The sequence below is a fragment of the Phoenix dactylifera genome, chromosome 4 (assembly GCF_009389715.1).
Source record: "Phoenix dactylifera cultivar Barhee BC4 chromosome 4, palm_55x_up_171113_PBpolish2nd_filt_p, whole genome shotgun sequence".
Classification (NCBI taxonomy): domain Eukaryota; kingdom Viridiplantae; phylum Streptophyta; class Magnoliopsida; order Arecales; family Arecaceae; genus Phoenix; species Phoenix dactylifera.
In genome coordinates, this window is record NC_052395.1 from 23,216,583 (window position 1) to 23,243,842 (window position 27,260).

General features: G+C 39.3%; 4 protein-coding genes across 4 annotated transcripts; 2 read left to right on the forward strand and 2 right to left on the reverse strand.

The window, feature by feature from the left end:
• The first annotated feature begins 276 nt into the window (after positions 1-276).
• On the forward strand, positions 277-5,484 carry LOC103709964 (sulfite exporter TauE/SafE family protein 5-like). The gene is made up of 4 exons (XM_008795515.4): positions 277-1,155; positions 3,891-4,040; positions 4,122-4,271; positions 4,882-5,484. Exons 1-4 carry the CDS (start codon positions 367-369, stop codon positions 5,188-5,190), a joined length of 1,398 nt encoding a protein of 465 aa, XP_008793737.2. The 5' UTR covers positions 277-366; the 3' UTR covers positions 5,191-5,484.
• Positions 5,485-10,843: 5,359 nt separating this feature from the next.
• Positions 10,844-12,703, forward strand: LOC103709965 (uclacyanin 1). Its single transcript, XM_008795516.3, has 2 exons — positions 10,844-11,119; positions 11,926-12,703. The coding sequence occupies exons 1-2, from the start codon at positions 10,954-10,956 to the stop codon at positions 12,543-12,545; spliced, it is 786 nt and encodes a 261-aa protein (XP_008793738.2). The 5' UTR covers positions 10,844-10,953; the 3' UTR covers positions 12,546-12,703.
• Positions 12,704-15,590: 2,887 nt separating this feature from the next.
• LOC103709966 (transcription factor ILR3) lies at positions 15,591-23,453 on the reverse strand. Its single transcript, XM_008795517.4, has 5 exons — positions 23,088-23,453; positions 20,659-20,721; positions 20,483-20,560; positions 20,214-20,376; positions 15,591-16,085 (listed from the first exon to the last, which is right to left on the reverse strand). The coding sequence occupies exons 1-5, from the start codon at positions 23,225-23,227 to the stop codon at positions 15,816-15,818; spliced, it is 714 nt and encodes a 237-aa protein (XP_008793739.1). The 5' UTR covers positions 23,228-23,453; the 3' UTR covers positions 15,591-15,815.
• A 2,472-nt stretch (positions 23,454-25,925) lies between these two features.
• On the reverse strand, positions 25,926-26,737 carry LOC113462917. The gene is made up of 3 exons (XM_026805750.2): positions 26,611-26,737; positions 26,286-26,539; positions 25,926-26,186 (listed from the first exon to the last, which is right to left on the reverse strand). The coding sequence occupies exons 1-3, from the start codon at positions 26,735-26,737 to the stop codon at positions 26,142-26,144; spliced, it is 426 nt and encodes a 141-aa protein (XP_026661551.2). The 3' UTR covers positions 25,926-26,141.
• Positions 26,738-27,260: the final 523 nt, after the last annotated feature.

The following is a 27,260-nucleotide window of genomic DNA, read 5'->3' on the forward strand; positions in this document are numbered from 1 at the left end:
CTGACCGGATACTTTCTGCTCGGACATATGGATTGTGAGGGTTTATTGGTCCGTTAGTAGCCTCGGCGGTGCTAAGTGTGACGTATTCACATGGAAAATTCGTGTCGGAGCCTATAGAGGTAACCGAGCCAGGCCTACGGATGGGAAGGATATGAGTAAAACCGAATAGGATGTCCAATACACGATCATTTTTGTCCGCATCGAATATTCTTTTTGGGAGCAGAGTAACAAGCCCGCGCGCGAAGGAGAAAAAAAAAAAAAAAACAATTAGCGAAATCCTCCGCCAGAAAAAATGTGGAGATAAAGGCCACAATCCGGAGAAATGTCCTTCCCTTTGACTTAGACCACCAAAAACTCCCCGAGGCAATGAGGAATTTCCTTGATTTTCTCAAACGGATGCTCCTCCCACTCACCATCCTCGCCATAGCTCACCTCTCCGCCAGCCAAGGGACCCAACCCCTGTCACAGCCCCATGGCCTAGAGCACCTCCTCCCCCAGTTATCTCGCCGGGGGAAGCAGCAATTGGATCTCCAAAAGGAAGAGTCAAGGGCAGAGTTCCGTGCAATTATTGCATGGATCCTCTGCTTCATAGCTGCCTCTGTTTCGAGTGCAGGAGGGGTTGGTGGTGGCTCCCTCTACCTCCCCATCCTGAACCTTGTGGCTGGCCTAGACCTCAAGTCATCCACCAGCTACTCAGCCTTCATGGTCACGGCAGGGTCATTATCCAATGTGATGTATAATATCTTCTTCACAAGCCCTGGTTCTGGAGGCAAGTCCTTGATCAACTATGAGATTTGTCTGCTCTCGGAGCCATGCATGCTCTTAGGGGTGAGTATTGGGGTGGTTTGCAACCTTATGTTCCCAGAGTGGCTAATCACTGCCCTTTTTGCCGCCTTCCTTGCAAGCTCCACATATAAGACCTGCAGTGCTGGGTTCAAGTGCTGGAAATTAGAGACAGAGGAGGTGAGGAGAGGTGAGGCTTTTAGGATTGAGAGGGGTGGGAATGAAGTGGATGACAAGGGGATGGAGGTGCCTCTCTTAGGTGGGGGAGAAGTGGGTGGGCTGAGAGTTCCTTGGAAGGATCTGGTGGTCTTGCTCATGGTCTGGTTCTGTTTCTTTGTGCTACATGTCCTCCTAGGAGATGAGGACGGGAAGGTAAGATTCCTTTATTCTCCTCTTTGTTTGCACTCCGTTTGTTTCCATGTGAAGGAGAAATTACCTAGGTGGTTCTGCTACAAATTATCATGCCACTGAGGTTTTCAATCCACCGCTTAAACCACCAATCGACTTCACATATTCTCTCTTTTTTTTCCCGGAACAATGCACTCTTTACGCCAAATGACTTCCCACTTTAGTTCAGGGATTTCTATTTTCACTGCTGCAGTTTACTGTTTTTTTCATGCACAGATCATGTACTTTCTTTTTTTCTAAACTCTCTGTCTCTCTTTTTCTTAATCACTGATGCACATACTTTTCTATCAATCAATTGGATGTCTTATGGAGCTCATAGCTCCTTGAACTCCTTTCCATCAAAAAAAAAAAAAACTTGAACCCATATAGAACATTCAAAGAGTCGATTGCTCCCCCCCCCCCTCTATTCTTTAGCCTAAGCAGGCGACTATAAGCTAACTACAACAGTGATCCTGCTACTGCATTTAGCACTTGAGGCTCGTGGCATCAGCACGGGAGATTAAGGCATAGCTTTGTGCTTGCTGAACTAAAAGGAGGTCTTGTTCTTTGATTCAGATAATGACGTAAATCTAGCTCTGGTGGCTCGTCTTGTTATTTTGCTCGTTGTTACAAAATAGCAGCTATTTTGTTGAATATAATGCCTTCGAATGTCTACCATGTGTAATTCTTTACAAATCTAATCTATATATTTTAGTCCGGTGGGGAATATGTGGGTAAAGATGGGGTTAGTGTGATCACGGCAAGTGGGTCTAATAATATAGCCGACATGACCTCATAGGACATGGACACTGGCCCAATCAAGTTCATCCAGTAACAGAGCTCGTCCAGGCCATGACAAAGATGGTTCGGTTTAAGTGCGCTCGCATGTGATGAGTTTCTGTCGGCTTGGATTTTTTTCACTTTTGTTGCTGGCTGGGTAGATATTAAAGTCCACAGGCTTTAAACATTAAAAGATACTGTTAAACAATTATGTATTTATTATTTCTTTTGGCTTGAATTGTCCTTGAAAACTTTACTCGAACAACAAGATAAGAAAATGGAAGGATTGTTGAGTTATTAGAAAATATTATTGATCTAGAAGGATCATTAGACTCGATGTGAATCACTTTGGCTATCGTGTATAAAACTGGATAGGATTTAAGAGCGAGATCTACTACATTATGAAGCTGAATTGTAAGCCAAATTTTCAGAAGTCATAACTTGGATTAAAATGATCTTTTTTCTATATAAAAAAAAAAAGATGATAGTTTTTTAAGATTTACGATGCATCACTCATCTTAAAGGTTGCAGCGCACATCTAGCGATCAAATCCAAACGATCTAACATTTGGATTTTGAAATAGGCTCATCAAATTGAAAATTTTCTTTTCAGAAAAGATTTTGACCAAGCACATCTTTCAATTCAAAAAGAATGAAATGAAGTGATAGAGAACAAAGTTGATATAGAAGTCAAGATTTACCTTACGTAGAATTTTAGCTTACTTGAGTTTATCTTGAGTGGTCATATCTATCTTAGAAAAATAAGTCCTACTAAAACTAAAAAAAAATTCGACCCAAGTTGTGTAAGGACGAGCCTTACTATTATAAGTAGACGCTATGTACTTGCTTTTATCATCATTAATGAAAGAAAAAGAGACGTAAACCCTACTTTTGCAAATTTTTTGTATCTTTTTCTAATTTTTTTTTGGGAGAGATTCGAGTCGAACGGATTGAAAATTTTTTTCTTTCTCTTTAATCAGATCAATTATACTATTAGTATTCATTAATGATATATCTCCTACCTTAGCAATGTATAGAAATAACCATATCCCCGTTAAAATCCATTAAACTTTGGATCTTCTTAGGGACAAATCTCATCATTGTCTAAAATTGTTCAAGTAAATATGTTTGTGCCTTGCTTTCCACTTTGTTGTTGTTGCTGTCGTAAAGATTATGTACTTATCATGTGATGGTTTCTGTAACTGAAGGTGAGGCTGTAGGCTGCTTCTCCTTCAAACCAATTCTGGTTACTCTTATTTCTCCTTTCCACAACAACCACTACTTTTGCTTCTTCTTTTTTCCTGAAGGGAACAATCACTACTTTTCTGTCACAAGGACCAGACTTTTTGCAACATCTTTTCCAGTTATCTGGATCTTTGATTAGAGCTTCATTTCCAAATCCACGACTCAATATTCCTGTTTACCTCGCATGCTGTGCTGACATCTAGGTGAATTAGTATGCTCTGCAAATTAACATCAATACATGAAGAAATATAGTAGAACAACCAAACCATCTGCCTTCATCGTGCACCTGATGATGTGCTTCCAGTGACTGTTAATAACCAACCTACCTCAGATGTCAAACCATGGGGTACATAATACCAATCCTATCCTTGTGATCCGAAAATCATTTTATGCTAGAAACATTTGAAGAAAAAACACTTAAAAATGACCGTAGACATGTAAAATTATAAGGTTCATGCATCCATGTACGACCACTTGAAGGAACTACCAAGTGCTTGTGGATGTCACTCACTCTCAGTTGTTGCATTGTTGGTTGCCAAAAGCGACAATCATACTGGATTCTCAAACTTCCCCCTGTAAATGGATTTGAAGCAAGAAGAGACTGCCAATGAGTTGATTGATTCTTCAATTATCTCAGTCATTTACATCTTTGTAACGAGCAACCACTAACTTCATTTGATCATATTTTCTCGTCAGGGTGTTACGAACATAAAACCATGTGGAGTTGCATATTGGCTCATCACATCATCCCAAGTTCCTTTTGCCGTTGGTTTTACAGCATATATTCTGTATGACAAGAAAAAGAAAAGGTTACAACCTCAAAGTCAACAAGAAATAGATGGCAAGGTTGGTTAATAGATACATATTAGCTGTGGTGCTTCTCTGTCTGTCAGATTTGATGTGGCATGAAACGACTTTGTTATATAGGACATTGCAGTGGAAACCAAGATTGAAGCCTTGCCCATGTTTGTTTTTCCATCAGCTGCCCTCTTCACAGGGGTTTTAGGTGGCCTTTTTGGCATTGGTGGAGGATTGCTCATAAACCCTGTGCTTCTTCAGATCGGAATACCTCCCCAGGTAATTCTCTTTTCCCTTATGTTACTCAAATTCATAACCTGGATTTTTTAAGAAAAAGCCTTCTCATACATTTTGGGAAAACAAGATGAAACTTCTTATTTGTTTTACTGCTTGTAAATCTATTCTTCTCCTAGTCATGATTTAACCTAATAATTGGCCAGAGGATATATAATTATCCAATCCCAAGCTTGGTTTGCTCTTATACTCGCTATCGAACATATTTCAAGTCCAATAATCCTTTTGTGATCTCTACAAGCAAAAACAGTCGGCTACAACTTAAATGATATTTTTCTTCTTTCATCGCTTGATTCATAATCAGCTACAAATACCATGGAGCTTTAGCATAAATTATGTTTAAAAGAACAAAACATTTAGCCTCAACAGCAGGCCAGAGTTGCTATGAATTTAGAATATTAGGCTACTTTACAACTCTCAGAATCATGGACTGCTCATCGTATCAACTTATCGAGCTTTTACATATATTTATAACACTTTCAACTTCCTGAGCGATTAAATTTGACTCTATTATAGCAAAGTCTTGTTGCATTTGACTTCCATCTATAGTGTATCTTGCGTTATTAATACGTTTGCTTTAACTCTTGATTTGCAGATTACGGCAGCAACAACCACTTTCATTGTTCTGTTCTCAGCTTCGATGTCCATGGTTCAGTATGTCATCCTGGGCATGAAGGGGATCCCTCAAGCTTCAATTTATGCGGCGGTTTCTTTTGTGGCTTCGGCTATTGGGTTGGCTATCATAGAGAAAGCCATAGAAAAGTCAGGTAGGGTGTCTCTCATTGTGTTTATGGTTAGCATGGTGATGGCTCTAAGCACGGTTTCGATCACTTGCTTTGGAGCAATTGATGTTTGGAGACAATACACTACCGGGAGCTACATGGGCTTCAAACCACCTTGTTAAGCTTTCTATAAGCCTCTGCATGTTATAAGCAAATGGTGTTCGGCTTCTTAAGAAGAGAGAGCTCCACAAGCGTATAATAGAGCCCATTTGTCTCTAATGTAGAAGAGGAAGATGGACTTGTAATCTGATATTAGTCCTCTGAATTTGGGCCTTTGTGCCTCATCTGTCCCTTATCTGGAGAGAGCCGCTTGCTTAATTTTAATCTCTTTGAAACAAAGCAGTATGAACGTTCCATCCTCTCTGGAAAAAGAGGAAAATATTACCAAGAAAGAAAGAAAGAAAGATATTAACCTACCTCTCTCTCTCTCTCTCTCTCTCTCTCTCTCTCTCTCTCTCTCTCTCTCTCTCTCTCTGCGTGCGTGTGCGCACGCCTTTTCTCACGGAATTTGTCTTTGAACTCTGGTCCCCGGTACGGAGCTGAGGGCTGCCTGGGTGGGCCTTCGATATGTTCGATGAATGCTACTAACTAGTTTAGTCATCTTGTAGGGTGACTCGGTCACGGTCATCAGCTGGATCCAGGGGGTCCAAGGGCTGCCGACTGCGGTCATCCATTGCTTCAAGACATCTGCATGATGATGAGGGATGGAGGGGCCATCCAGGCTAAGCATGTATGTAGAAAAACCAACGAGGCTGCAGATTGGATGTCCGCCTATGTGGTCAACGATGCCGGTAGCACCTTTGTTGGCACAAGTGTGGCGCATCCAAAGCAGGAAAATGTGAGAAACTGCAGTAAAAACAGCAGAGGGGTTGACTCATGCTAATCTGGGGTCGACCCCTGAAATCAGGCAGAAAAACAGCTCTCTGGAAAGCCTAAGAGAGTCGACTCCAGGTGAGGAGGAGTCGACTCGTGCTGTTAAGGGGTCGACTCATGGATTGCAGGAGTCGACCCTAGGTCGGGGCCGATGATACAGAGAGAGTGAGAGTCGACTCAAGCTGTGCCAGAGTCAACTCTAGGCCTATGACAGATTTAAGTAGGGACGGAAATTGGTCTCCTACTTGCTTAAGGCTTAGGTTTTTTGAGTCTTAAGGTGGCTAAATATTATTTGGGCTAGGTTTAGGCTCAAGGGAGAGAGAGCATGCAAGTCATGGGTGTACATGGGCTTGGGTTGAGCGCTTTCTTATGTGGTTTAGCCTAGGGGAGTTTTTGGATTTGGGTCATGTTTGACCCCATATATATATACTCTTGTAACTTGTGTACGAGTGGAATGAAATCATTGGAAACTCTTTCTCCATGAAATCCTAATCTCGTTTCTCTCTTTCTCTCATGCCATCATCCCTAAGAATTCTAGGGCACATCGCCATTGTTGAAGAAGAGCCAAATTTTGCTTAGTTCTTGTTCTCCTTCACAAATCAATCAAGGTCCAACGCCTCTTGCAGTATAGGGGACGCCCTAAGTGCTATGGTTTGAGGCGCATGTATCCCACAACCTTGTGGGCTGGGGATGAGGAGCTGCCTCGGAAGCTCCGCAATATTCTGTTTTCTGATTTTTTAGAGTGTATTCGTACATGTATTGTATGAATTACCTATCTTAGCAAAAAAAAAAAAAAACTCTAGTAAAATTATGCTCAAGCAAACATCTGTTTGATGTCTATAAAATCTTAGCTTGGACCAAATACCAAAACTATATTCATCGTTAACCAACATGATTTCATTTTGGTACTAGATACATAACCACCTTAACCTGCATAAATCTACTCAGCGAGAAGGGTTAACTTTATTCAACTATTGAGAGAGTTTATATTCATCTGAAACTACCAAAAGATTATATTTCTTCATTTATTTATTTGTCCTATCTTTTTTCCTGAATAATGATGGGGGAACTAAGTCGCTTCCCCTAGCTTTACTGAAGAATGAAAAAAAAATTTTACAATCCATAGATACAAAGTGCACAAACGAGAAGATCGATTTAGAGATTAGAGCATATTTGTAAGGACCCGTGCAGGTGTGTATTTAGTCCTCCATCGATTATTTGCTAGGTAGATGTTGGGTACTTATACAGGATCAAAGAACCCAAATAATAACTTCTGGCTAGCCATTTTGGGTGAGGTCCTAAGTTGTTACGAATGGTATCAGAGAGAATCTGGCTCATAATCTATGTGGACTAGAGGACACTGCAACACGGATCCATTGAGGCTAACTACGAGCAGATCATGGTGTTTGTGATTGGATTTGAATGGATTTGAATCCTTAGCCTGACGAGGACGTCAGGACTTGAACAAAGGGAATATGTGAGGACCCGTGTGAGCGTGTGTTTAGTTCCACATCGGTTATTTGTTAGATAAATCTTGGGTACTTATACAGGATCAAAGAACCCAAATAATAACTTTCGGTTAAACATTTTGGATGAGGTCCTGGGTTGTTACAATAATAATCCTCAATTGGAGCTAAAATGCATCGCTGGGGCTAAATAATTCATAAGCAATGGCTAGCAGTGTTTTGTCAGAGTACAGATTCTTCCTCGGCTGAAGGTATGGAGTATTTGTGAAGAACTGGGTTGACCGAGGATTTCTTCTTTAGAAACATTTGGAAGATCCTCGTCTCAACCCAAATCTACCAATAAAGTGTGATTGACCAGCTGATTTCATGCATTTCAGTTATCCTATGAAACAATATCTGCAACTATTCCACTTTTTTCAGAATTTCTAACCAAAAAGAATTACATATTTATTTTTATAAAAATAAAATAAAATTGAATATAAAATCATATATAGAAATGAATTTTTTTTTTTTTTTTTGGTTTGGCGAACCACAGGTAGCCCAAGCACAGGTCGACATGAGAAGCTAAAACCCTTATTATATCTCTTATGCCTCCTCAGGTTTACCAACAAATATTGTTCAGTTTCAATGACAAAGTTCTGAAAATTCTAAGAGCTTATGATTATGCTATATGATATTTTTTTCAATGGCCAAATATAAGCTAGGAACATCTGAACTTATGATGTTACATATATATGATGTTGCAGTGGGGATGGCGACAAACTGAGTTGAGGCAAGTAGTTGCATCCATTATGCTCAGAAAGAATATAGAGAGAACATTGTTATTCCCATTGTCATTTTGAATCCAACAACCATCTTGTTTTGAAAACGAAGTGATGGTCCCATTTTTCACAGGTTTATTTTCATCATTTTTCCTTCTTAAGAGGCAGTGTATATGAGCTGGATTCTTTGTTAGGTACTGATTCTGAAATGATGTTACCCTCCTTTTGTTCTGTTTTACAATTGCGACATACAACAAAAGACCAACCTCTTTCAAGGACCACCTTAATGGTCCCAATGTTCATAATGTTACATGGTTCCTTTCGACTTGTCTTGCATGGTTTGGATTATTTTACAAGGACCACCCTTTGTTTTTCAAAAGTAAAACACTCATGGGAAGAATTTCAGCCGGTTGGCTTAAAGGTCAATCTAGTGGCTATGGAGGTTTCTCGAATTTATGATCACCTTCTACCTTAATGGATCAAAAAAAAATTACAGTATCTTGATTGTGTTTTTTTACATAAATACCCTTCTAATAATTCAAATTTATATAAATACCTTCTACAAATTTAAATTTATTTCTATACCCTCATAAAATACTAATTTTGCACAAATACTCCTGATATAACAGTTCTTCTAACACCATTAAAAAACTATATTTATTTTAATTAAAAATAAAATAAAATTTTGAAATTATTTTTTTATCCTTCATCACGATCGCTTATGAATGTTTCTTTTTGCATCCTTTCTGTGCCAGTATTTCACTTGTATGAAGCTGGTTCTTAAGGGCCAGCCACAAGAATACTTTAACCTTCTCGAGTACTGCAGCCTTCCAAATTGTCTAATATAATCGGCAACGAACACCCCCACTATTGATGAACTTATAGACAAAATCTACACTGTACAGCCCATCACTGCAAGGTCTCCCTACACCGGCACATCGACAAAGTTGGTCGGATAAACAGAGCAGAGTAAATCCAGCAAGCAATTAATCCATCTGATCTGTCTCTGGGGCAGTAAGAGGACCAAAAACATTTAACTCTCTCCATGATTGCTCTCTACTCCACCAAAAGGAAGCAATTAAGGCATTATGCTTCCAAACTAGAATAAGTAATCTGTATCTAGAATAACAAGCAGAATTAACAAGCAGAAGAGGACCAAATCTGTATCTACATAACAAGCAGAATTAACTAATCTCCTCCAAAATAGACTCACTCCACCATCATTAACAGGATTTTTAATCAACCTACTCATGCAGTATTCTGGTGTGACCAGGATATCGGTCATAGTAATACGTGGTATAGCATGATAAATGACTTCTTAACGAGCTAATGCTTCTTTCCTCATATCATCGAATCAAATTTGATACACAAAAGGTCAGAGGTCTTATGATAATAGTTTGCAGGCAGAAAGACACCTACACATGAATAGAACACCAAATAAATTTTGGATTCGGGGGATTGGATTCATGCAGCAGGCCTAGATGGCTATAATAATTGCAAGACTACATCTTCCCAATAAGATTGCAAGAAAAAAAAAATTGATGGAAGTTAGTCTCCAATTATTATAGATGTAGTTATGTTCCACTGGGCAGACATTGTGGATTGGTTGAGAGGGACCACGCTTTCTGAGGTCCTGAAGGGTTGCATGTGAACCTGCACTCACTCTATTTAAGTTTGGTAGGGACCAAGACTGGATATCACCTAATCAATTTTTGTCTACGGTAGAATTATTGGGTCCATGTTCAGAACTTCAGATAGGTTTTCAACCTTCAGAGGAGGTAATAAACTTGAAATTCCTATTGGAGACTATTGAATGGAATCTTTTTTCTCAAGGCAGTTGATATGAGTGAGAACGATCCTTGTTTGTTAATGCTCGCTGCCTCTCTCTTGTGTTCTTATTGATCTATATGGATTCCACTAAAACCTTTCCATGTATAAATGAATTACAAGCCATTTGAAGCCCAGGGTCAACCGTCTTCACATCTTTAAGGTCTGAAGGTCAGAAGTTTCCATGTTAAATATAGTTTTATAAGAAGTGATGCTCTCCATGAAATTAGAACTCTATATTAGTTTAAGTACAACCTTATACCGTACAAATATTAATACCACTTATGGAATCCCAATATTAGAAGTAGAATATTTAGGGCAGTGTGAATCCTGGGAAACATCATATATTAAAACAAACTAATTTCTATTTTTTTCGTAAGACGAATTTATGACACCAATCGTATAAAAATGCATCTCTGGGAGTCATAAAATAAAATATATACAAAATTAGAAGAAATATTGGTCGCAGCAATATACAATTGATGCCTATGTGATTGACAACACTAATTAATCTCTACTTCGCATTGGATGCATGAATAGAAATTTGTTTTCAATCAATGCTGTTCATCGAACGCTCATAAAGTATTTGGCACATCGACATAATCATTTCTCAAAAACATGGACCAAGTTACCAGCTGTGCAAAGACTTTTTCGCAACTTCCAATCAGAAAGGAGTTGTCCCCTACCCAAAAGCTCGCACCAACCACATGGCTTCACAGCTTTCAAGTTTACCAACGACGCAGCCTCGCGCAAATTGGATTTAGAGGCCTACCAAATTCAACTCAACAACTCTTGGCGAAATCCACTTGTCACGACGCGTTTTCCATTATATTTTTATGGTTAAACCTTGTGCGAGGTCTCTGCTTGCAGACTCTATATATGTTCTCAACTGGCTGCGAGAGAACTCCAAATCATACATACTTTCCTTTCATTTCGTTCTGTATCCTCTTAGGCAAAGATGGCGACATTGAGAACATTTATAGGTGTTGCGACAATAGCAGCTCTTGTTCAGGTGGCAATTGGTGGAAGCTTCACAGTCGGAGGCCAAAATGGTGGGTGGGATCTGAGCACCAACTTGGCAGCATGGGCTGCTGCCCAGAAGTTCAACGTTGGGGACACCCTGAGTAAGTTACACCTACATCCAAATTTTTCATTTGCATAATCCATAGTTTCTGCAATGGATTGTCATCATTCTTCTTCTCCTTTTTCTTTTTCTTTTTGAGAGACAAAATGTAATCATTCAAATTGGCTCGTTGGCTTGTCATTTTCATGTCACAAATAAACACAAGCCTTTTCATTCAAGACTGCATTGGTACACTCTTTTTTGAAATTCAGTTGCCAGTTTATAGATTGCTCCTAGTTGCCCTGAGCTTATCTGGCATCCACTAGTCTTTTAGGGCTCAAAGCAGATCTCTCTTGCAAGCACTGGTCCTATACAACAACCCACTCAATACCAATTCATGATATCCATTATATATGTAAACACTAGAGGTGATCATAGCCAAGATTAGACACAAAATGTCAAATTTTAAATAGACTCAATGGGAAAATCTAACTTAAAATAAATAGAGTTTAAGCCTGAGGTTCAGTTCATGATCGGCTCTAGTACATACATGTATACAAGTGAATATATATATATATATATATGCACACGCACACACATACATTCTTTGTTTCGGAAGTCTTTTGGATTCAAACCCAAGATTCGTCCAAGATTCAAACCCACTCAAAACCTAACACCATGTGGAAGGGTAAAACATCTGGATTGTAGCCAGTTTGCTGGGTCCAAACCAAAGTGCTGACTGACTTCTGGTCACTCAACTGGCACGTAGAAATTATAAGAGAATTGCTACTTAGCGAATAACTACAACTTCATGCTTCCCACTCACATCCACCGTCGTCAATTTCTTCTTGTTCTTTGGGTATGCAGCTTTCAACTATGCATCAGCTCATGACGTGCTTGAGGTGTCGAAGGCAGACTACGATGCATGCGCGACAAGCAAACCAACGAACAGCTACACAGGCGGGAGCACCGTCGTCAAGCTTTCATCGCCGGGGAAGAGATACTTCATCTGCGGGATACCAGGGCACTGCAGCCAAGGAATGAAGGTCGAGATCGACGTGGTTGCTGCCGTGACGGCAACTCCACCAACGGCCGCTGCTTCTCCACCCCTCGCCAAGTCTTTCCCACCAAAGGCCGCGGCTTCTCCACCCCTCTCCAAGTCTTTCCCACCAAAGGCCGCTGCTTCTCCACCCCTCTCCAAGTCTTTCCCACCAACGGCCGCTGCTTCTCCACCCCTCTCCAAGTCTTCCCCACCAATGTCAAAGCCTGAAGCCCCAACATCTTCTAAGCCTTCCAAGGCTGCACCATCCGAAGCTCCTGCAAGCTCGCCGGCGACCATCTCTCCGTCGTCCGAGCCATCAGCTTCAGATTTACCTGTGACCACTTCACCGGCACCACCACCCGGGTCCGCAGCTAATGGCCTTGGTCGTCATGCAAAGGTCGCAATGGGGTTCGGGTTGGGGATGCTCTTGGTTTGGGCTGTCTGAGCACAAGCTAGAGAGGAGTTTGTATTTGAACCGAGTGTTATTTTCTTGAGCCACTTGCTCTGTATTTTTCCATTTATTTTTCTGACATAGATATTTGCTACTGTTTCTCCTTGGATCTCTATTCTTCAATAATAAACATCAAAATTTATTAATTGTTACCTGAGAAAGTAAATAGAGGGTCAGGTCCTCTGAAACAGCCCTTCGCAGAATTAACTTTCTTGTCCCCAACATTAATCTCTCGATCTTCTCTCTCAAAAAAGCGTCCATTATAAATTCTTGGATGCAAATTACTCAATCCAGATAAAAGAGAACAGCTGTCAGCTTTTCAACGGATTAGCATTTTAAATAAAATAAATTGCTCGGAAAAGTAAAGAGTAGCTATTATTATAAATTAATGTTATTTTGTAAAGAAGTTATGAAGTCCAGAGGTGAAATCATGCACGTTGAGTTGGATCCACTACCTCCGCATGCAGACTCTTGACTTTAGGAGGGATTTGAGTATAAATTTTGATTAGGACTTTACTTTTAATAACTGGTTCAGGTTCAAGTCCAAATAAGAGAGAACTCATAAGGTCAATCAGGTCTAGTGGTCCCATTCTTTACCCCACCCACATTGTGTCGGGTCAAGTAGTAGTTGGTTCTGATTTCGGTCCCTAGCAAGTGTCATCAAACAAGCCATTAATGGCATAACCTCCATCTATAATTATAAAGTTTAAAAGAAAAGGCTTAGGTTATAAAGGTCGCTTGAGATCGTGGAGGATAGCGATCGATTGATAGAATATGCAATCAGTCCACAGAAGGAAGTTGAGGTGGTCGAGATCGATCGATCAACCCTAGGGTGGACCTGTTGGTGTCTTTATTTGAAGTCATCCTCCATGACCATGAATCTGGTCATCACGTCAAGAGAGGACGGAGAGGTCCATACACTTAATTTATACCCTATATGGCCGAGTGACTGGAGGAGCCGGTCTACAGTTGGTACTTCACGTACAGGGGTTGGTTATCCGCTTCCAAAGGATCAGATTAATGATGGAGATCATCTTGAGCTCTCAATTCACCACTGGCCATATGGGATTTCTTAGTTAATTTCCTCTCTGCATGCAGTAAGTGTAATTGTAGTAGTTTCCTCTTTCCAGTGGCTTCCGATTGTAGTAGTTCCTTTTCTGCAGCAATTTCTATTGCCCCGGTTGTTTACGTGAGACATCGTGGCTCAGATCGATGCGGGTGTTATCTTGTGGCAGAAATATGCTTTATATTAGTTGCAGCTGTTCTTAGCTGTTCTTATGACTTTTGTTAGTGAGCTCTAGTAGCTCGGATGTGGTTGTTGGAAAGGTGCTCGATCGTGGTGGTTGGAAAGATGCTTCAGTATTAGCTGTTGTTGTTATAATGACTTGTGTACGTTAATGTTTAGACTTCCGAAAGATGTTCCTGTATAAATATTAAATCAGTTGTTGTTGATCGTTTAAGTGCCAACAGATACTAGCTTGCTGTTCGTCACCTAGTCCCACACGGTTATCGACCATTTGGACAAGAAGGAAAAAAGAGAACGAATGGGCATCGTTTTACATCTTGGCCCAAGCGGAAAGACATTCAGATTACAACTGTGTGAGCTGGGTCTAGCCCAGCGAGGGAGGGTTTTCAGTCCACAGCTACTCGCGAGAAGACCACCAGTTCGAGAACGGCCGGACGCCGCTCTTCGCTGAAGATTTATTTATGGATATAAAACTATGAAGAATGGAGATGGATTAATTTAACTAAATCCAATGGTTGTAAAAGGCCTGTTTGTGGGAATCTCGCTTGTGTATAATGAATGCATAACATGAAATATAATTTAATACAAGAAAGCCAAATCTTATGAAATTAAAGCGTGATCAAGCTCGACATTATCCCTACGACGCGTCATGTATAAAGTAAATTTCTCACAGGAGCTCAAGCGAAAACTTATAATATAAAGAACTTCATTTCGAAGTACAGCACCATAATGCGCAAATCTAGGGAACTTTTAATATTATTTTTCACATTGTATCGTGAATGGATGAGTTTCTAGAACCTCTTCGGTGCCATATATTCTTTTACCTTTTTTTAAGGGTGTCATATAATTGCGTATCATGAAGTATAACCATGAACGTGTTATGTAAAAGAAAAACAATAAAACAGCGCATGCACATTCTACTTAGCTAAAGAGCAACCAATTCTGCACATGATCAATTGAAATTCACATGCTTAATAGCAACGGATCACTTACCAATCCATTGATTTAATATGGGTTGTGTAATGCCAATCCTTGCGTAAAATTAATACCTGGAACTGGATGGGTATGACTAAATTGGATGGATATGGATATGGATATAGATGCCAGTTTGTGAAAACCTCCTTGATGCTTTTATATGGTGCAAAATGAAACCAATGCGGGAAAGCCAAATTTATGAAGTGAAAGCTGAATGAAAGAAAAGAAGTATACATTCCCCAAATAACACACGTTGCTTGACCAATAGTAATATTGTCATTTCAGGCAGAGTCATGAATTGGCATAAAATTCTTTAGGAAAGCTTCAATCAAAAAATAAGATATAAAAATCTTCAATATTGAAGCGTAGCAATATACTGCTCATACTTTAGACTGCAAATATACTCTCCCATACGTGCTCCCATGAACATTGAATAATCATTTTTTATCCTTATTTTAATTAGAGTTGTAGTTAAGCAGCTGCTCTGATGTTTTATCACCAATTTGTGACACATTCTCATTTGAGTTTACAGAGCACTTGATAACTTGCAGCAGTATTTTTACCTTGATCATCACTGATCAACCGTACAGGCAGGTGCAACGAGCAGAACTGATTTCAGGCTTTCAAGCCAATTGAAAATTGATGAACAATTTCAACGCCACATTGCTGAATCATTCCTTTTGAGGCATATTTCATTTATATAGATACACTAAGAACACTGGTCCGATTGATGATACTCATAAAAAAATAGGAGATAATTTTCTGTACTGAATCAAAACCAGTCCATATTCTCCAATATTCACACATCTTGCCGTAGGTGTGAGAATCTGCATGGTTCCATTTGATACTAATGGGAAGCTAGATTTTTTTATTATAATTTACAGTTATTCCACTGGACAGTCCCAATTTACTTAAAACATCAATTCATGGTTATACTACTGAGAAGCTAAGCCTAAAATGGAAATGAAACAACACCGTCTTACACAAGCCAAAGTAAAGCAGTTGATGGAGAAATTAGTTGATCAAAGTAGTAATCAATGATCTTAAGCAACTGGGGGACATGATTCAGCATCCTGTGAGGTATCAACATCCGCAGGCGGCATGAATTGCCACATAGGGAATCCAGGGTAGCCAATGACAGGCATCATCAGTTTGTGCGCTGCTGTTTGCCCTTGTGCAGCAAAAGCTGCTGGAATTACAGGAGGGTGTGCTACATAGCTTGCTCGAGCATTTAGGATCTTTATTTGCTGCTCTAGGTTCTCTTTCTCTGCCTTCAGCCTCTGTTTCTCATCACGAAGCTCATTCTTCTCAGCCTGCAGTATAATAAGATTAAATACCAGTTTAGCCTTAGCTTTAAGCTACAGCAACAAATATGTCTAAATTATTTTGTTCGTCTCAATATTATCCAGGATTTCTTCATTGGCCAAAAACAAATTCTGGATTATTCTCCAGCAATCAAAATAATCATTAATTATTCGATCATTCACACATTCTACAATTTATTGTTAACATTGCACGGATGCACACTCATGGATTGCAAACTAATGATGCTATCAGTTATCGGAGGTAATGATATTGATCATTAAATTATTATCTACACTCTTGTTGAATTGGTGACTAACAACAAAGCATGGATAAGGGGATTTCTTGATAAACCTCCCAAATACAATTATACCACAACTAAGCATGGAAGCAATCAGATAGCAATAAATTAACCAACCGTAACCTTTCAAAACCTAAAGCCATGTTCCATAATTTATAAGTTTATAACATAATAACAGAACTACTAAATACAGTCATCAATTTCAACCAAAACAAATTCAAAAAATTAAGTCAATTGCAAAAATCTTTATCTCCATGATCATCTCATGTAAACCAAATTCATACCCAGCAAAACAAAGAGAGCACCCAATTTTACACCCAATGGTCAAGTATGCTATAAATTAGTCTCAGATTTTATAATCTAAAGTTATTATTTTCCAAAGGACACAAGATGATATCTTAATCTTTTGCAAAGCCATTGCTGCACACGACGGTCGCAGAACCGGCACCATGTCTCATGCTAATCAAGTACCAGGTCAGTACACGACTAGTACATACCATACTGAAACACAGCATGCAATGACACCATGTCGGTCAGGCATCAATACTGCCATTACGTCTATGCTGACCCCCTGGCCTTTCCTAGCCATGTTTGGCAGTGTCACTTGCGGAAACAAAGGGATGCCGGCGGCAATGTTGGAGGCATCATGGAAGCTCCACAAGCTCAATCGAAGATGTAGCAGGTGGGGGGACAGGAGGTGGGGATGGGGGTACTACCAAGTGGAGCACGGGTTGGCGCAGCATCAGGCGTGACTAAATGAGGCAACAAAGGGCGGTACGGTTGCAAGAGAAATTATAAATGATAGGAACTGGTTCGGCTCAGTTCATCCCCATGACTAACCAAAATGCTCAAAAACCAGGCGGTTCGTCGCAGTTTTTACCCTGGGACCAATTTGAAAACCCCGAACCAGGATTCAATTCGATATGCCTCAAATCAGGCAGTTCGGGATGAATCGATGAAGCCTAGATGCGCATAAGTGTATCCCTTCCATGGTTTGAACTGTCTCTATCTCTATATATTGCATCTGTGGGTTTCCTCAGGGCCAGATTTATTGTTCTAGATGCATGAAGCTTTGTATGTGTTGCTTTCAATATTCTTTCCTTTTCTCGTTTCTTTTATTTTTAATTTTATTTTTCTCCAAATATTTGATTGTTGTTAAGTTCATTTGCTGATTACTTCATTATATGGGTTAGATTCTCTGAATTTTAATTTATACTTGGGTTCCCACTTTTATCACTCCATTTTCTTTACATTATTTTACATGGTTTAGTTTCAGGGCATGCTGTCTTCATGTTTGCATTCAATCCCGTCTTAAATTACTTGCTTATTTTTGACAATTCAATGTATTTAATCTGGGTTTAGTCATGGTATTTTAGGTCTTTTAATTGAGTTGTTATATCTGATTCTTCAAATTTTGTGAATCTCAAGTTAGTATCAGGTTCCCCTTTTCCTTTAATCAGAATTATTTTATTTTTATATTCTTGATACATTTGGTTGACTCTTCTTAAATATCTTTGGTCTTCATTATTCTTCACATTTATCGGGTTCATTGCGAGTCTAAAGTTAGTCTTGGCTTCATTATTCTTTTTTTGAAGGGCCACCTCTCTCTCTCTCTCTCTCTCTCTCCCCCCCTCTCCAACACCTTCCACCGGCAGCTCTTATAAGCCTGATAAGTGAACCTGTGCAACCATTCAAACATTTTCCTGAAACTTTTTCCTGGTCCTCCATGTGTCTATTGTAATTGACAGACTTTCCTTACTATCAACCATCTGATCTTGATCGCATAACGTGCTGACAGTCAGTAGACCGCATGCAAGCGTGGTTGCACTCCATGCAGATGTTCGCAGCAGCATCTTTTTTTGGCCCAAGGAATCCAAAAAGTACCTTCCGGTTAGCCTTTTTGGATGACGTTCTGAGTTGTTACAATCCTCATAGTGAACATTCACCTTTTGCTGGCAGTTCCACTATATCCATGGCACCCTTCATCAATTCTAAAACTACTGAAGCTGAAGATCCCAAGCCAAAATTCTTTTGGTTCCATTGCCTGCTAGACACGTGACCATCCTATTCAAAACCCTATGGAAAATTACATCGGGTTTAGGGACAACAAGTATAACGGCAAGACAACATTACAAATGTACTACCGTTTGGACGTTTAAAATAATCTCACTGAAAAATAAGATACCAAAAGTCATCAAAACTATACCTTGGTATCCAATGATAGTTTTTAGCTAAAATTCTAACTGCTTCATTTAAGGGCACCAATTTGACTCTCCAATCAATAGTATGACTCTGCTAGACCCAAAATTAAGTGATATGCATACATGAATACAGACATACACAAGTACAAACTTATTGATAGATAAGGCTTGCCGGCTGAAATATACTACAAAAGACTGGGCACAACAATAAACAAGCCTTCAACATCTGTTTTGAATGCCTATATAATCTGATTATCGTTCATTATTATCATGTCATACAACCTCTGTCAAATACAAGCTTCTTCCATCCACAAAATCTGATCAAGTTTCTCTGGGGTCTTTTCCTATTTCCTCTTAAACAACCTCCACTAAAAATCCAAGTCCTACAAGTTAACATGGCCTCCCCTGAATCTTTGCTGCAAATCCCCATATCATCTCAAACGCTAATACAAGCTTTATCAAATCCTTTTTCATAACATCTATCGAATTTATCTCAGGTCTTCCTCTCTTCTTTCATAACCCATGCAACAAGTCTCTCGAGTAATTGGGATCCTCTTAAATTTTGTTTGCGCCTGCAAGATTTTAATCAGTTCTCCAATACTTTATCCTTTTGGTCCAATCTACAGCATTTTCAAACCAAAACTTCCTTGTTCTAAAACTTTTTTAATGTCAATCCTTACTAGTTTTGCACAAAGAAATCTACGTTAAGTTCTAGATCTCGTTTACTCTCCAACAACTCCATAGGCTTAAACTCACACTTTTGTTGTAGAATTAAAACTAACACTTAAATGTTGAAAAACTTCATTAAAAATATAAGGGGGAACTAAGTAAGTAAAAATCTGGGCAATGATAACGAAACAGATTGTCACAAAGAGCACAGTCAATACAAACAATTAATTACATTCCATCTATCTTGATATTGAGATCAAAAACTGAACAGATATGAACGTGAGATTCAACCAAAACAAAGGTGCCCCAATTTAACTCCTATGTCATCTGATTATGAACAGTAGTAAAAAAAATCATCCTTTGATCACTAAAACTAGTTAAAATGAGAAAAATTGATCATGTCTAGTCTTAAAGATGAGGGCAAGTGCAGCACAGGACATTAAATAGCCTTCAAGACAACATATAAACTCTTGCAATACCATCTAATGTCAAAACGCTTCAACAAAATCACTTCACCTTGATCACAAAATTCAACAGTCGGTCAATAATATTATCCTTGTCAATGGCAAAATAATAAAGAATAATGAATTACATGATCATTCAAATAAATGCAGACATTGAAAAAGGATAAACCAATCTCAGAGACAGGTATTCAAAGTGCATGACACAATTTAAATCCCAAGCTCAGATACCATCAATCTTAAGCATGTACTATCTCGTCACAGCCTATCTAGCTACATATAATAATAAAGAAATCACATGCAGGAGCCAAATATCATGGTATGAAATGCATGCAGAGTAAAAGACTATATAATACAATCAAAGACTTTAGGTTCATGCAGTATAATGGACGTGAATATATTTGTAACACAAAAAAAAATATCCAACTAGTTTTCTCAAAATATTTATAGTTCAAACACATTGATCATAGATATACGGAAGTAGATGAAAGATAAATTAAAATGGACCTTCAATTCTTTGATCTTCTCCTGGAGATCCTCATTTGAATCTTTCAGCTTTTGTGCTTCACTGCGTAATTGAGTCACCATGCGGACAGCATCGCTTAAGATAGCCGCTTTGTCCATCTTCGGTGGTTTTCCTGGCTCCAAAATGGATCCCAACTCCAAGAACCTTAACATCAAGCCAAAGTTAAGAAAGCTCGCAATAAAACGAATTTTGAAGAAAAAATCAAACATCCAAAACACATCATAAGATATGTATAGGGCAGAATATATACTTATTATTCAACTTATCTCGTCTCATTTTTTCCCTGCAGGCTTTGGAGCCAGGTTGACAGGAAGATTCTGACCTAACACTGTAACTCAGAAATGCTTAGCAGCTTCAGACCAAACAAACAAATAGCTTAAAAACATTTGAAGTCGACATTATGAGCTCATAGTGCATAAATCAAACCGTTTCTTGGAGTCTGACTCTTTGATGCCAGCAGAATCTACAAAGGAGCCACTAATTTCCACACTGACCAACCAAAAAAAGTCACATGTCACAGAAATATGATGATCCTAAGAACACTAAAATGAAAATATGGTAACAAAGAAAAACATACTAAATGTATGAAATTCAGCATAGGAAAAACAATATCTTCAAATAAGACACAACATTTCCAAAATGAAAAGTGCAGTTTTATTTGATAAGGAGAAAAACATGTAACACTTGAAGCTCGGATAATACGAAAATGTGATCATAGCAAAATGAGCGACAATGACAACATAGATGAACTCATAACAGAAGAGCTACTGTTAATACAAGGATTTATGAATATTTTATGATATCCAACATTTTCCCTATAGAAAATCTTACTAGGGTATTCCAAGAGACCCTAGGGTTCTAATCCAACTTTTTTTGCTTACGTATATGTCCATTGCAATATTGTCAAATAGCCCAAGTTACTATGCAATAAAAAACACGCAGGAATTCAGAAATTAGTTACCCAGAGTCTCTAGTCTCAAAGACCAACAGATGCAAGAACTGATATTGACTTTAGGATACCTTCCAAGGGAAAATATTCAATTTATTTTTTTGAGCTAGCAGATTGTTAGATCAAGGAAGACTTTCAGCTAGGATAACAGCAAAGGTATCAGGGACAATGCACTCAATGATGGTACTTCCCACAGCACACATCAATCTAGCACCTATGCTATTCTCCAAATCCTAATTCAGATCCTAATACCCACTCTTCAGTCTATGTTCGATCTCTATGCTTTAAAAGGGTTGTACAAGCAAACTATGTTAAGCTGCAGAAACCATCCAACCATAAGCACTGCCTCCAACTTGTAGCAACCAAATAGACCAAGGACACCAATCTACCAACTCAAACATGTTATCGCAAGACATAATTCAAAACTCTACTATCACCTCTTGATTCAGATTCTCAAATCAAGGCCTCTTTTTATTAGAAAATGGGAAAAAGTATGTAACAACTAACAAGGAAAAGAGAGAAACTTAAGCAAAAGTTTTCCAGATCCATCTTAACTTTCAACACTAGATGGTACCCTCAAACCCTAACACAAAAGTCATTAGTTACTATAAGTCTCATCTCCAGCTCAAATCTTTAAATGCTGGATATAAATTAAATAAGTTGACTACCCAAGCTCCATTTGCAAATTGTAATATCACATCCCTCCATCATCTGTAAACCTCGTCAAACAAAAAAGGTTATGAACGACCTGCAGTTTTCTGAAAGAGCAAGCTCGAGTGTCTTAACATCCTAATATGAAGCAATATGACCTCTTCTCCCTACACAAGTCTGTCAACAATACCCACTTTTATTTCAAGATCCCCCCACCTGTGCAAATTCAACATAAATCCTTGCCTGCTTCTTAGTTACTAACAAAACAATATCGAACATGGATATACATATTAGGCAACTATACACGGCAAACTTCGTAAGAATACTAGCCACAGCCAAAAAAGGGAAAGAAAATAATTTAAAAAAAAGAAGAAAAGGAAAGAAAATTTCTCTAATACTTAGCCAACCTCCAGTTAATCCATACACCAAAGTGATCCAATCAGAGGTCAGCTTGGCAATACCTAAAGGAAAACCAAAAGGACATGTTCCATGTCGTCTTTCTATTAAAACATAAAAATCATCCATCATGAGACCAATTATGAAATCTTCTAAATTAAGCTTGACCAATAATTCATTTAAAAAATAATGCAAAAGGACATTCATCGCTACCCACAAAAGTCCAAGGTATCATCAATATATTGATATTGTTTCATGGGACTATGCTCTCTACCAGGTTGAAATACCAAGATAAATTATATGCAGGATGGCCCATTGATAGAATGCAAAGCGGCTATAACAGCATAATTAGAACATATAAAGTATGGCAAATTACATAAGCAACGCAGACAAAAATAACTGAAAAACCGTTAATGAATTGCCAATCTGAACTTCAAACACAGCCACTTGGAACAATCCTCTCATGATCCTGTATCAATTTAAACTAGAGAAGATCTCATTGTGATACATACATTCGTTTATGCTCAAGAAACCCAATGTTACTGGATATATCATTTTCCAAGAATCATGAGAACCAAAGATAGCACAAGAACTTGGAGTCACATCTACAATTACAAAAAACCCTAATTATAAAGAATCTCCGGCCGCTAGTAGAAAGTAATACGGTAAACGTTATGCATCGAAAACAACAATTTGGGATTAAAAAACCCCAGATCCCATGAAATAAAGGATAATCACCAACGAAAAATGTTGAATTTTTGGTTTATAAAGAAGACCAGAGCTCGATCCAAGAATCCCTAAAAGAAGAGGAATCTAATCGGCGGCATCAAGAAGCCATCAAGAACGCAATCTGGCATACCTGGAATTGGAGGAACTGTTGATTCCCTGGGAATTCCAGTAGAATCCGGTCCCGGGCGCCGGGAAATCGCCGCTGGCGACGGACATGTCGTCGATCAGAGGGCAATCGAAGACCCAGTTGGTGTTCTCGGGAGAACCCATCTCCGATCCCTCGATCAACTTCCGAGAATTACCGGTAAATTCCACTAGGGTCGGGAGGAGGACGGACTCTCTTCGGAGACGAGGGGCGGAAGGGACGCGACGGCGGAGGAGGCGAGCATGCGGGGGGCTCGGTCGCCAAGAGGTAGAGCCAACGGGTAGCGTGTTGGCCCGTCTAACCCACTTAGAACTACATTTATTTAATGATCCAGGCCTGGGCCCAAGTACTTCCCATGTGAGAGTATTTTTTTATGTTACTTGTTAAATACAACGCCAGTTTTGTCTGATGGGCTTACGTCGGTGCGAGGTGCATTTTCTGGGACTCGTTCGCGGGAAAGAGGAGGAAGGTTTCTTTGGAAAAAAATAAAATAATATAATATAATAAAAACTAGTAAAATAATTTTTTTAAAAAAATAAAAAATTTATAGTTATATAAAAAATTATATAAAATATGAAAGGTTATTTTTTGATGGACAGATAGTTAGGGCTGTAAATGGGTCGGGTCGGATCGTGTCTTGAGTGACTCCGATTGAATCTGATTTCTTGTTCGGGTCCTAATTTTGGACTCAAACCCGACACGGTTGAAAATCGAGTCAGGTCGGATTAGGTCCATACCTACAAATTTTGACCTGACGGATCATTCGGGTCGGGTTGGGTCAGATCCATGCCTACAATTTTGATCATGATTAGATGTTAAGAAAAATATGCAAACTAGGGTAACCCAAAAAAAAATGGATCAAGTTGGGTCTGGATCCAAGTCAAAATTGAGCGGACCTAACCCGACCCGAAAAATAGAACGGGTCCAAATTTAGGACCCGACCCAGCCCCACGGGTCCTAAAATTCGCATCGGGTCGGATCTTACGCAGGTCGGGTCGGGTCTTACGCGGGTCGACCGGACCCATTTGCAGCTCTACAGATAGTTGAGTTTTTTTTAAAAAAAAATATCCATGAGTTTTGAGATAGAATGAGATAAAATAATTTTTTTATTAAAAATATAATAGGTATTTTATATAATTTTTTTGTAAATATAAATGATCAATAAAATATAAATTATCCTAAAATGTGTCACCTTTTGGTTAATTAAATATGTAAAAATTATTTTTTTAGTTATTATATACTTAGTATTTATTTTTCTAGAATAAATATTCTAACGAGAAGCGAGCCACGTTTTGTATGAAAAATTTACATTCGATGAAGAGTTAAATATATACTGATCTTGAGCTAGCATTTCAAACACCAAACTAGCTCAAATCTACCTTATAGAGATAAAAGTGGTAATCAGCATGTCAAATCAAGTATGGTTAGGGTTGACCTTGCATATCAAAGGGTATAGAGCATGACCCAAGCTAGATCCTATTGACCCACCAGCAAGTATGGAATGCCTGAAACAACATCACTAACCAACATTTTTTTATATAATTTTTAGACTATGTATATGGTAGCTTATCTCTGCTTTTAGTTCTAGGTCAAATGAAGTCAAATGATTCATATAGACATAACTATCAAATATCTAAGGAGGAGGCTTGACTTGAATGAGATTGGCTAGCCCTACCTAACTCGTACATCATGGGCAAGTCGGATCCAGATCGGATCAATTCAGATGAACTAGTTGGGTCAAAAAATGCTATCCTAAACAGACACTATAAGGTTTTCTTGTAGTAATTATTTTATATTTTGTTTAAGTAATTGTATCAAAGCTCAAACCCAACATCTTTACCAAGTTTCAGGCAACAGTTTTTCTCTTAAGTTAGAATTAATCTCAGTGCCAGTACCCATGCAAACATGGACTTCGTTTCTTTAGAATAAGTTTTTAAGAATTGTAATCATTAGTGTTTGGAGAAATCCACCTGAACTTGAACCATAGCCAAAACTATGTAGCCTTTTTCCAATTATTTTGGGTTAGTTGTATAGATCCTTTTTGCCAAATATTCTCATTTAAAGCCTCCTCAAATGTTTGTTATTTATGGCAATACCATCTCAGTCACTTTACCGTCACATTATCCTTCATTGTGCAACTCATACAACTCAACTAATATTCGTTTTTATTTTATTATTTCCAATTTTACTACATATCCATCTTAACATGCTTGTTTCTACCATATTTAATTTATTTTTATGTACTTCGCTATTGTCCAATACTTTGAGTTATATAACATAGCAAATCCGACGCGCACCATCTAGTTTACCCAACCCGACCTGTTGCCAATCCCGACTCGGTTCTCTTTATGCCTTGTAATCAGTTATCCTCATCTCAAATTCAAAGATCTCTTGTGGGAGGAATTAAGCTAACAGACCAAACCAAATCTTTTCCCAAGGAGGAGGACTGTATCTTTGGTGTTTTCCTTGATCTCCCTTATTCTAAAGAGGTGGTCGTGTTCCCTGCACCCCATGATTCCCTGACCACTAGGAGGAGCAAGCGAGGTCCTCATGTCTCTCTCCCCACCAACTAGGACTTGGGAGAGTCTTGCCGCCCCTTTGCTCCAGACACAGTTCTAGCTCTAGTATTCCTCCTCCCCTTCAATTCGTAGAACTTTTTATTGGACTAACGTGCTCCGTGTCAATACCAATTTATTATTATAACTCTGCTTGATTTGGGCCTTACTCGACCCAGCCCAAACTGATACGCCTGGTAAATAGACAAAAATCGTTGTAATTAAGTATACAACCACAATAGCTGCCGCATGAAAGAAGATAGAACCGCAAACATATTAATTATTACGAAGTCCAAGGGCATACACAACCATAGACAAAAGAAAAAGGATAAACTTAAACCACATCTTGGACCGGATCCAACGATCGAACCCCAAAGTTTTGCATGACATGTTAAAGAAGAACAACGTAAGTAACATAAATGGAGGACATCCACGGCAAGATATCGATAGAAAGCTTTATAACTGGCAATGTGGTCAGACCAGTCTACTGCCTGGAGCTTCCCTCTTCTTGGATTGCGCAGATGGCCTTCTGCACTCAATTGGAACCAGACGACAAGGCAGCATCAACCATTAAAAGAGCTGTTAGGATGTGCATCATAAACTAATTCATGTGGTAACGTTCTACTACCTTATTTTTGCCACTCTTATTGGGATGAAGGGTGTACTCAATCATGACCCAAGTCCTGGGGCCTTTATCTCGTGGAATAAATTTGAACATCTGCTTGTACATAACAGCATTACTCCCATGTCTATACGGTGTTTCTACGCCGACGCGCCGCCAGCAGCCACTATGATCTTCGACTTTTCGCTCGTCGGTCCTGGGGTTCTCGGCGCACTCAACGTAGTAATAAGATACACCTGAGCTGCGACGCGTGCTCCCAGCTGCAAGAAAAGCTAGTGAAGAAGATTGCGGGGCAGCAGAAACAGAGTATCGATGTAGTCAAGAAGATTACCATGCAGTAGATCGGGGCCGAAATGGTAAGGATTGCGAACTGGATCAATTGCTCCCCACGACGGCCTAATGTGACCACCATCGTATTCTTTGAGGTACTTTAGAAGCTCTTGATCGTCGAAGGACATCCTCTGCTTCTTTGCCTATCCCTGCAATGCTTGACGGACGGATCGTGATGGACATGGCTTGGGTTTGATCCATATTAATAGAAGCCTATGGGATTGTCTCTCCCTGGGGAGAGGGAAATCCGGTGAGGAAGGAGCTTTGCTCTCCCCGGGGAGATGGAATGAGGGTCGCTAGAGACAGGGCAGGCATTTCCTTTGACAGTCTCTGTTTATCGAGGAGGAGAGCAGTAGCTAGAAGTGGTCATCAGTGATGAGTTGGATTAAGGGTCTTGCCTCCTCCTTTGGAGTTGGGGAGTTGGGTTGGGGGTGGGGAGGGGGAGGGGTTGGGGGCGGCAAGAGATGACACCCGGGTCCTTGAGGAGGGGGAAGGGTGGTGTTAGAGGGGGCGCGCTCGCTAGCCAGAGAGGCGACCCCATTCCTTAGACAAAGAGGATGGATTTTGTATGAGAAGAGGGAAACGAGCGTTGTTCCCAGTCGCTCTCCCTCCCTGGGATGACTGGATGAGGGGAAGGGGTGATGCCCGGGG

What these genes read in the sequence shown, in the direction of transcription:
- LOC103709964 (XM_008795515.4), top strand. Translation starts at nt 367, where the DNA reads ATGAGGAATTTCCTTGATTTTCTCAAACGGATGCTCCTCCCACTCACC. An exon ending in TAGGAGATGAGGACGGGAAG is followed by an intron (nt 1,156 to 3,890) that starts GTAAGATTCCTT and finishes TTTTCTCGTCAG; the next exon opens with GGTGTTACGAACATAAAACC. An exon ending in AGATCGGAATACCTCCCCAG is followed by an intron (nt 4,272 to 4,881) that starts GTAATTCTCTTT and finishes CTTGATTTGCAG; the next exon opens with ATTACGGCAGCAACAACCAC.
- LOC103709965 (XM_008795516.3), top strand. Translation starts at nt 10,954, where the DNA reads ATGGCGACATTGAGAACATTTATAGGTGTTGCGACAATAGCAGCTCTT. An exon ending in CAACGTTGGGGACACCCTGA is followed by an intron (nt 11,120 to 11,925) that starts GTAAGTTACACC and finishes TTGGGTATGCAG; the next exon opens with CTTTCAACTATGCATCAGCT.
- LOC103709966 (XM_008795517.4), bottom strand. Translation starts at nt 23,227, where the DNA reads ATGGGTTCTCCCGAGAACACCAACTGGGTCTTCGATTGCCCTCTGATC. An exon ending in GAGTCAGACTCCAAGAAACG is followed by an intron (nt 20,561 to 20,658) that starts GTTTGATTTATG and finishes TCTGAGTTACAG; the next exon opens with TGTTAGGTCAGAATCTTCCT. An exon ending in AGAAGATCAAAGAATTGAAG is followed by an intron (nt 16,086 to 20,213) that starts GTCCATTTTAAT and finishes ATTATACTGCAG; the next exon opens with GCTGAGAAGAATGAGCTTCG.
- LOC113462917 (XM_026805750.2), bottom strand. Translation starts at nt 26,737, where the DNA reads ATGTCCTTCGACGATCAAGAGCTTCTAAAGTACCTCAAAGAATACGAT. An exon ending in CGGCCCCGATCTACTGCATG is followed by an intron (nt 26,540 to 26,610) that starts GTAATCTTCTTG and finishes CTTTTCTTGCAG; the next exon opens with CTGGGAGCACGCGTCGCAGC. An exon ending in ATAAGAGTGGCAAAAATAAG is followed by an intron (nt 26,187 to 26,285) that starts GTAGTAGAACGT and finishes AATTGAGTGCAG; the next exon opens with AAGGCCATCTGCGCAATCCA.